Genomic DNA, 10,816 nt, shown 5'->3' with positions numbered 1-10,816 from the left:
TCAAGATAGGGTCTTTTCTAAAATTTTATTTATTATTTTTTATTTTTGTGTGTATGAGTGTATTGTCTGCATGTATGTAAGCACACCTGTGTCATGCAATGCCCACAGAGGTCAGAAGAGGGCGTCAGATTCCCCTGAAACTGGAGTTTCAGACAGTTGTTAGCCGCCATGTGGGTGCTGGGAATCGAACCCAGGTCCTCTGCAAGGGCAGCCAGTGCTATTAACCTCTGAGCCATCTCTCCAGCCCCAGAATAGGGGTTTTTTTTAAGTGCCACTTTACAGCAATATTTATGTAGGAGACTTGGAGACTTCACTGACACTGAGGCTGACATGAGCCAGCCACAGCATTTAGTGATGTAAAAAAGGAAATTTCTCTAGAAGACTCCTAGACTGCCTTCGTGGGTGCAGACCACAGGTGACAGAATGAATATTATATTTCTGCTCACTCCTGTGCAGCAGAACCCCAGTGCCTTCTTTCACTCTCAAAGAGAATCTAGTTTGGATCTTAAATTATATGTTCACCACATTTAAGCGCAGAGTACTTTCTACTGTTGCCATTACTATCTTTTCCAGATAAAGGAGTCATCCAGTGGGGATATCAGTGTTTACTACTTCTCAAGCATTCCAACGATCAGGAGTGAAACATTCACCAGCATACCTGTTTGTTCTTGTCTGGTGAGAGAGCTGAAGCCCCACTCTCCTGAAGAGCCTGCAGCTGACGCTTAATGACAAGATCCTGAATTTCTTGTAGTGAGTACTTTTTGGCAAGCTTTGACTGTTCTTCATAAAAGGCAGACCATTTCATCGCAGCCTCATTCTGAAAAATAAATAAGATAAAATTCAAGCTGCATGGAAGATGGAGTCCAAGGAACATCTGCTGAAATATCTACTATTTCCTGAATAACTTGCTCCTTTACTTTGCTGAAGGTCAAGGTTTAGGTTAAGAGTAACCAGGCCACTCTTTGGCCACTGTCTTTCTGGCCCAGTGCCTGGTTTTCCCAAGGGTCCTGTCCCTAGAACTGGAAGTAAATTCTCACAGATAATTCACACTGTGAGGCCCTGGAACATAATTATGGCCTTAGTACTGTGACGTAGGTAAGTTGGCTTAAGATTTAGGGATGAATGCTCTAAAAGGAGAACCTAGTAGAACTCAGAGAGGAAATAGTGGAAATACAGTCCCTCGTGACCATTGGAACCATGAGAAATAAGAACCAGATCACAATAAGCTCCTGAGTACCATGACTTAGGACAGGGATTCTGACCTTAAATTATTATCTCAAAGGAAGGCTCCCCAGTGATTTTCCAACAGCAACAGAAATCAACAAACAGGTGATGATGCTGAGCTACACCTGCCTGTCTACAGCTCCATCTTGATTATAAGTAGGAAAGTGAACGTTTCCAAACTTCTCTGATGCAGTCTTCTCTCAGTACACAAAGTCACTTCCACTTGTCAAAAGCTAAAACCAACTGCTTTGTGCATCATACCACCTTAGGCCCTACAAATAGGTAGCATATGGGCTCCACTCCTACAGTCAGATACCTCTGACTAGTGTGTGACATTGGACAAATTACCTCTTCCAGCTAGAGCTCTCATGCATGAAAAAAAATCATAACATGATTTGTGATTAAATGAGTCTTCTAAGAATGAGGATAATTGACTAATAATAACATGCTTACCAGAGGGCCTGACACATCCTAAGCATTCAATCAATGCTGTTTTTTTTGCTTGTAGAGGAAAAGTTCTTGTGCTTAAGTTGCTTAAAGTTTTATCATATGGGTATGATACTCATTATGCATGATTGCTTAATGAAACATAAGTACATAATAGCATATGAGCTACCAGTGAGGCAAACAGTTTCTGTTATAAGAAGTTAAAAATTCAAGTAGGGTTCCAAATTTGGTCAAGTGCTCCTAGAAGAGATGAGACTTAAGTAAACCTTGAAACAGTTAGGAGTTGGATGGATATAGAATGCTTTGCAAAATAGCTTGCCTCTTTCAAGCATCATGTGATAGAAAACCATTGTCACCATTTTTGTATGTTAATAAAGGGGCTTAGAGAGAAAGTGGAGCTGGCAATCAACCACCAGCATGCCATCTAGGAGCCTGTGGCAGACAGACTCTATCTAAGATGACTCCCATGATGCCCATGTTCTGATGATCACTCCCTTATGTGATACCCCCTAAATAAGAATAGACCTGTGACTGGATTCTAACCAACAGCATGGAACAAAAATGATAGGACACATATATTTACATTGCATAGGTTTTGAAATTTTATCTTGTTATCGGGCCCTCTCCCTTGTGGACTGTGATGCAGCAAGATGCCATGTTATGAGCTATCCTGTGGAAAAGGCTCCATGGCAAGAAACGGAACATGGCCTCTCATTAGCATCCTGCAATGAACTAAGAACCTCAGTTCAGCAGTATTGAAAAGATCTGAATATTTACCCTAACCACACCTAGCTCAGAAGTAAGATGTGTCTCACCACTAGGCGAAGCTCAGATGAGAACACTGTCAGCATCTTGAAGGCACCTTTATGAAACCTAGAAATAAAAGATCGATGCCTGGACTTCTGAACCAAAAAAGTGTGAAATAAATGTGTGTTTGTCTAATCCTCTAACCTTGGGCTGATGACTTCTTAAATAACAGATAACTAGTACAAATTGCAAAGGCAGGCCTCCAGGCATGAATGTACTTTCCATGCTACAGAATTTCACGGTTATCCTGTGAGTGTGAGACAGTCACTGAGAGGTTCTGAGCAGTCATGTGACAAAGGTGAAATGATACATGGAAGCTGAGGTAATGGACCAGAGAAGAGATACCGAAGGTTGTGACAATGAGAACAGAAAGGCATTTCTCTTTATTGAACATCTACAACCCCTCAGGAACTGCTTCTCCATTAGTGTCCACATACAGCAACTTTCTGAGAAAGCTATCATCATCTCCATTTGAAAAATGAGATCAATGAGGTACACAGTAGGAAAGTAATTTTTCCTAGATTACATAGCTAGTCCTTGGAAGCACTAGGGCCTCATAGCAAATGCATTTATCTCTGCAACTAATGGTCTGAATTATTGTCCTATAAATTGTATTGGACGCACCCTAGTCTCTCTCCCATGCATGAGTGGGAAGGAATGAACTATGGGAAGTGTAGTTTCCTCAACAAAACAAACTGGTCTATGCTATCTCTCACTTACCATTATCTAATTTTCTTCCTGTAGTTTAGGATTACTTACTGTTGAGTGAAATTTCTAGTAAAACTTTGATAACAAATTATAAGAATAATTAATTTTGTTCTTGATCTATTTTGGAAACAACTCACAATCGCCAAAATGCTTCAATCTTAGAATTTTTACTATATTGAAAGTGTGAACTTCAAGACCATGTGATTTGATTTTACTTGTCATTGTCACTTTTTAAGTACTATATTTTATGAAGCAAAAAATTACTTAACATTGACTTGAATTTTGCTCTCTGAAGCTAGAGTGCTCTTTGCCAAACTATTCTTTTTAATGTTATTTACAATTTATTCCATATCCTCACCCTAAGGCTCCTGAGCCTAAATAAAACAGACAGTTTAGTTGCTATGGAGAAAATCAAAATAAGTTCATATACCCCTATTAGACTGTTCACACAGTAGTTGATAGCTATATGGTGTTTTGGGGCCTGACTGATGTATACAATGAAACACAGAGCAAAGTTTATATAGTTCCTTATCTTAAAGGAGCAAGTTCAGATAAAATAGATGGCATTCCACACTCCCTCTGTGCAAAAACAAGCAAAATGCAACTAAAACAGTAAAATTTCCTTCAGCCACACATGAGGGGAGGACAAACACAAGAAGTTCACTCAGACTTTTGCCTCTAACTGTAAGGAATACCATATTTATATCCTGTGAGAATTATATAATAAACAAAATATTTTTAAAAAAGAAATATAAACTGCTAAGCCAGGCATGGTGGCGCATGCCTTTAATCCCAGTACTCAGGAGGCAGAGGTAGGCAGATCTATGTGAGTTCAAGGCCAGCCTGGTCTACATAGCAAGTTCCAGGGAAATGAAAGGAAAAAACAGAAAGCAGAAAGAAAGGGGAATAAAACAAATGTGACATGAAAACATAAGAAGGGGGGCTATTGGGGAGGAGGGACAGGACCAGCAAGAGGGGAGCAAAAGAAGGGCAGGAAGACAGTGAGGACTTGAACATGAACAAAATATGTATGAAAATGCCATAATAAAGCAAGCCAGGTGTGGTGGTACACATATTTATTCCCAGCACTTGGTGGTGGTGGCAGGGGTAGAGGCAGGAGGATCTGTGTGAGTTCAAGGCCAGACTGATCTACATGGCATGTTCTAGACCAGGCAGGTATGCATAATGAGCCCTTGTCTCAAAACAAAAGCAATAGTGAATCTGATAACTTTTTATGTGATGTTTCAAAATTTAATTCAAATGATAATGAATTTAAAAAACACTGTATTCTGTGTTGACTTCAGAGCCTCATAACTACTGGCTAGCGTTCACAGTTCATATGCATGCATCTGGAAGGAAGAATAATCACCAACCTTACTCACCTGCGAATCCCACGAATTACAACAACTGGCCTGCCAAGATACGCCCACTGGTGCAATAGTGACTTGAACACCATGGGAATAACCAAGCACTCTCTAATGGGATTTAAGATCCACTTCACAAGATGGAGCCCATACCTGACACTGATATCAGGCTTAGAAAGCTAAATCTAGACAGGTCATAAGACATAGGGGAGAGCCTAATACTAGTTTTTTACTAAATAGTTATTGTATTAAACTGACTCTTAATGACTTATTGCTGTACCCATCTCGATTAATGCATTCTCAGCTCTCATCAGAAAAGTTTCCTTATGCAGCAAATGGTGATTAACACAAAAATCCACAACTGGTCAATGTGCAGAGAGAAAGGGGCTGCAGAGTGCTTATCCCTGAATCTGGCACCTATATCAAACTTCTGCCTCCCAAGATTCAGAGATCATTGCAGAAGAGGGTCAGAAAGATTGTAAGAGCCAAAGGTGATGGATGACCACAAGGAAACAGAGTTTTCCAGTTACTCACATGAACTCAAAGCAATGGTAACAACATGCACAAGTCCCATGAAAGCTGAAACCAGACAAAATGCCAGCATAGATGTGGAGAAATGGATGAGAGACCCCAACCCAGCCTAAGGAACTTTGGCAACTGATTACTGCCGGGAGAAGGAGACACAGTCTCTTTCAAGGATGAGATTCTTCGTAGGATAACCAGGCTCCAGTGGATATTGATACATTTAAGTACATGAGGGGACATAAATTAGACTCTATAGGTCATATATATATATATATATAATTGTGTGGGGCAGTAAGGGGTGGTATGGATAGGGGAGGATACCTAATTACCATCAAATTATACTGCATGAAAATTGCAAAAAGTGAAAAGTTTCAAAAACAAAATCAATTTAAGAAAAAAAAAAGCATTCTGGAGTGAGGAAAGGAGAATATAGTTTTCCATGTTCTGAAGTACACAGCTATCCATGTTATTAATATAATTACATAGAATTAGTACCATATAAACATATTTTCTAGACAAATCTTTATGACCTATCTATTTCTTTTTCAAATTATAAATCAAAGCTTCACCCTTTAATCACAGCTGATAAATTATAGCCTTTGGTCTGTTCTTTCTTAATGTTTTATTGGAAAGCAGCACATAAATTCATGAAGTATTGCCTATGACTACTTTGGCTGTACGACTGCAGAGCTAGGTAGTTGTGATCTGCAAAGCCAAGAAGATATACCGCTCAATCCTTTATTGAAAAGTTTGTTGATCCCTGCTTTCAATGAAGAACTATAGTAAATTTTTAAAGCCTATGAAATATTTATATACTTAAATATGTGTGCTGGATAGCTTTAGTGTCAATTGACACACCTGGGTTAAGGGAGACTCAATTGGTGAATTGCCTCCATTGGACAGGCCTGTGGCCATATCTGCGAGGCAGCTTCTTGATTACTGAGTGATGTGTGGTACCACCCCTGGGCAGGTGGGCCTATGTTTTTCTAAGAAAGCAGGCTGAGCAGGGGCCAGGGGAGCAAGCCAGTAAGCAGCATTCCTCCATGGCCTGTGCTTCAGCTTCTGCCTCCAAGTTCCTGCCCTGTGTTCCTACCTTGGGATCCTTCAGTGATGAACTGTGACCCAGGAGATGTAAGCCAAATAAACCCTTTCCTCCCCAAGTTGGTATTGGTCAGAGTGTTTTGTCACAGCAATGGAGACACAAGCTAGAACAATATGTAACTATTCCATTGAAAAATGTGTGATGTAGTGGTGCACTCCTTTAATCCCAGCACTCGGGAGGCAGAGGCAGGTGGATCTCCATGAGTTTGAGGCCAGCGTGATATACATAGTGAGTTCCAGGTCAGCTGGGGCTACAGGGAGACCCTGTCTCAAAAAGACCAATAAAAGAAAAAAAAGAAAAAAAGAAAAATATGTGATGCACTGATAATTAGTTAATATACAATAAATAATAATTAACTCTTCAATTAAATATAAATAAATAAATCCTTTTCATAGAAAGTTGTTTGAGATATGGAGTATTGACATCTTATTTTTTCTTTATCTATAGCTTGCTATCCCCTGAACAATGCTAGATTTCTGCAACCTCCAAACTATTTCTTCCCCTAAACATGTGAAAATTCTCTGAAGACAGAGATGAAAAACTGGAGAAAAAAAAAACAAACTTAGCATCTGTCCAGGACCTTAAATTCCAGCACCTCCTAGGAAAATCTCTATCCTGGAGTCCCTTAGGCTGGCCCAGTTTCTAGATAGAACCCTTAAAGCCATATCAGGTTCAGAGATCAACTCATCCTCTTTTTAGCGATGACCACAGATTTGCACATTTTAAAAAATGTATTTTATTCAATAGAGTAAGTAACCTAAGTTATATGGATTCTACTGCTCCATCTTACCATTCAAAAACTTACTTTTGTGTGGTGGTGCACTCCTTTAGTCCCAGCACTTGAGAGGTAGAAGCAGGTGGATCTCTGTGAGCTCAAGGCCAGCCTGGTCTACACAGTGAGTTCTAGGCTAGCTAAGGCTACAGGGAGACCCTGTCTCAAAAAGATTTTTTAAAAAATCTTACTTTTGTATATTTTAGATGAGTTGGATGAGAGGTTTCATATTTGGAACTTTTAAACATTTATAAACACTTATTTTTCCTCAATTTTATCTTACGGGAAAAAAATGCTCAACCTGAAGTCCAGTTTCCTTCACAGTGACATTTCCCCATTGTTGGTCTCATATATGAGTATTTTATGCATCATGAATCATATGATGGAACCATTAGAAACAGGGATTAAGCCAACATTCTTCCCTATAGCAGTTTATTTAGCATTTCTGATCTCTGCGTTCCCGTGGAGACAGGAATAGGCAAGGGAAATGGGCATGCCCAAGAGACTGCACGGGTTACAGCAGAGGTGCTGAAGAATTCCTAGGGATCATCAAAGAACAAGCATTGGCTTCCTACTCTCACCAAATAACTCATAACATACTAAGAAACAGTTTACAAGGCAGTCTCAACACCCACTTCAACTACATGGGCAGGATGGGACAATTGTCACAGTAACTATCAAATTCTGAAATCTTCTTGCTCTGTCCAGAATTAAAATGTTCCAGAGAACCTCTATGCTGCTGGAAATCTTCCAACGTTGCTATTAAGAATCAAGCATGGGGGTTGGAGAGATGGCTCAGTGCTTAAGAACACTGACTGTTCTTGCAGAAGACCCAGGTTTGAATCCCAGCACCCACATGGCACCTAACAACTGTCTGAAACTCCAGTTCCAGGAAATTCAATGCCCTCTTCTGTCCTTCACAGGTATTGCATGACATGGGTGCACTTACATACATGTAGGCAATACATACACACAAAATAAAAATGATAAAATAATAAATAGAATATTTTTTTAAAAATCAAGCATGCCTTTTTTTAAAATTGCTGTGAGAAAGTCCCAAATTCTCCCTAAAATATTGCTTTATCTTTGTACAAGGGAAGGTCAGGACTGAGTTGAGTTAACAAATAGAACGGTGATTTAGGGGCCTAGGATATGGCAATCAGTAAAATGTTTTTCTGTGTAAGCATAAGGACCTGAGTTTAGTCCCCAGAACGCATGTAAAAAAAGACACCATAGTAGCATTTGCTTGTAATCCCAGCATGGAAGAGATGGAGACAACAAGATCCCTGGGGTTCTCTGGCCAGCCAATCTAACTAAATCACTGAGCTCTAGTTCAACAAGAGACCCCGTCTCAAAGATGAGGTCAATGGATCCTGGGAAATGACGCCTATGGTTAACCCCTCTGGCCACACACACAGAAACATACACACACACACACACACACACACACACACACATGCATGCTCACACCTACAAACACAAAGACACATATACACATATGACTACACACATGAAGATTTTATCTATTTGCCTCAATTCTTATTTGTTCCAATTTATCTTCCCCATTAGGTTTATGATTTACCTCCTATTAATGTTTTGATTAAACAATGAATTTACAAGTTTTCCATTCCAATACTCTTGAAGATTTACAAAGGATCTTATTTCAAAAATCAAGCCACAGTTAAGTTTACAAAGAATGGGGAATGCCTAAGAAAGTAATATCGGCTGAAGAGGTGGGTCAGCAGTTAAAAGCACTGGCTGCTCTTACAGAGGATTAGTGTTCCATTCTTAGCATCCACATGGCAGCTCACAACCATCTGTAACTCCACTCCCAGGCCCTCTTCCGACCTCCGTGTTCACCAGGCACATACATGGTACACTCACATGCATGCAAGCAAAACACTCGACATAGAAAAATTTTTTTAAATCTTTTTTAAAAGAAAGCGATATCATTTTACTGAAACATTAATTACTATTTAAATGCTGAATATTCAATCTGCATTTTCTCTAAAGTGGGGGTAGGTTTATTGTGCAGCATAAGACAAGCTTATAATTAATTTTTACTGAATTTATGAACTGCTTGAAAATCTATTTTTATTTTTCAAATTGAAGTTTTTGCATATTAATTACTGAACCCACCTGTTAGTATAGAAGCATAGATATAAATTGAAAACTCATCTTTCCTATGAAGCACATCAAACTGTCTGCACAGGGAGGGACTTTGTTTTTAGCTGGATATGTTATATTAGTCCTGAGACTAATATGATCAAAATACATATATAATGTCATATCAAATACTTATAGACCCAGCTTGGTTCTTCTCCAATGCCTCCTGTTGGAATTGTATCTGATTTTATTGCCAGTTTCTATCCAAATCCTTTGGGGAATGGGGTGATCTTGCTTTTTTTTTTTTTTTTTTTTTTTTTTTTTTTTTTTGGCCAAGAATAACATAGTCTTTCAAGGAGACAAGATTATTATGAATGGAGCTAACCACACATATCACAAAAGGAAAGAAAATGTAGATCACTTTAGAAATTTGGGTCTTTTGTTGTTGTTTTTGTTGTTTTGTCTTGTTTCTGATGGGCTCTCACATAGCCCCAGCCCACCTGGAATTCACTATCTAGACCCAGCTGGCCTCAATCTCACAGAGATCCACCTGCCTCTGCCTCCTCAGTGATGGGATTAAAGAGAAACCTGATCTGTGTTCTGTGGTATCAGCAGACCACCAGAGAGTGCCTGTTTCTGTCCTCCCTCTGGCATAGGCGTTGCAAACACAGGGGACTGCCTGAGAGCAACTGGATCCTGCCTCCAAGTGGTGGTGAGCTTCCCCTAACTGCACTGTACCCAACTCCCTAACCGGAATTGTCTGAGGCCCCTCCCAAGGCCCCAGGGCAGACCTGGCTTTGATAGAATAAGGCTGAGATCTTAGCAGACAGCCTGAGAGGGGAGGTTCTGACCTCCATCTGTGTAGTGGCTGTGATCTCAGAAGACCACCAGAGAGTGCCTGTTTCTGGCCCTCCTCTGGCATAGGGGCTGAGAACTCAGCAGACTGAGAGTTCCAAAATTGCCCTCCCCCTTAGGGAACTTCCCAAATTTTGCTCTGAGTTCTCACAAGTAGGCGTCCAAACCTTAGAAGAAACCCTGAATGTGCCTGACTGGAACCTAATGTGGAATTCTGTGGGTGCTCCTGATATGAAGCCATCAGCTCCCTCCAAAATAAAACCTGAGAGAACCTGAAACATGGACCAACTAGCTTTATATAAACGATAAGAAAAGGACCAAGGCAGACCAATAACAAAAACAGAAGCATGCTTCAATTTAATTCTCATATTAGAATCACAAACAACAAAAGAAATTCATGTGCCAAAATCACAACAAAATAATAATAAAACGGAAAACCAAAACATTATGTCCCCACCAAACTCCACCAGTCCTATAGAAGAGTTCTACAAGGAGAACCCCTGAGAGATAACCCTGGACACAGAATTTAAAAGAACAATCATAAACATAATTAAGGAATTCAACGAATTTAAAGAACACATGAACAAACAAATCAAAGAACTGAAAGAAGATAAGGATAAACTTCTGAATGAATTCACAAAAGAGAAACATTGAAGAAAACTCAGGCAGAAATGAAGAAGGAAGTGAAAAACTCAACAAGCCAACTTAAAACAACAGGGGGAAGTCTCACCACAAGAATGAATGAAACGGAAAACAGAATATCAACATTGGACGATAAAGTTGAAGAATTGGACCACTCAAGCAAAGATTATGAAAAATTTAAAAACCACAAGAATGGAAATAGAAACAAAGAAAACAATACAAAGAATCAATGAATCTAAGAGCTGGTTCTTTGAAAAGTTAAAC

General features: G+C 39.5%; 1 protein-coding gene across 1 annotated transcript in view; it reads right to left on the bottom strand.

Annotated features, from left to right (window-relative positions):
- The window catches only part of Ace2 (angiotensin I converting enzyme 2), a 56,933-nt gene that overhangs the window by 37,414 nt on the left and 8,703 nt on the right, over positions 1-10,816 (bottom strand). The window contains exon 2 of the mRNA XM_008840876.2: positions 659-817. Coding sequence (XP_008839098.1) covers positions 659-817 — 159 coding nt within the window. The remainder of the gene's footprint in view (positions 1-658; positions 818-10,816) is intronic.

The sequence above is a fragment of the Nannospalax galili genome, unplaced genomic scaffold (genome assembly GCF_000622305.1).
Source record: "Nannospalax galili isolate Female #2095 unplaced genomic scaffold, S.galili_v1.0 scaffold521, whole genome shotgun sequence".
NCBI classification, from domain to species: domain Eukaryota; kingdom Metazoa; phylum Chordata; class Mammalia; order Rodentia; family Spalacidae; genus Nannospalax; species Nannospalax galili.
Note: the sequence above shows the minus strand (reverse complement) of the source record. Positions and strands in the feature narration are given on the sequence as shown.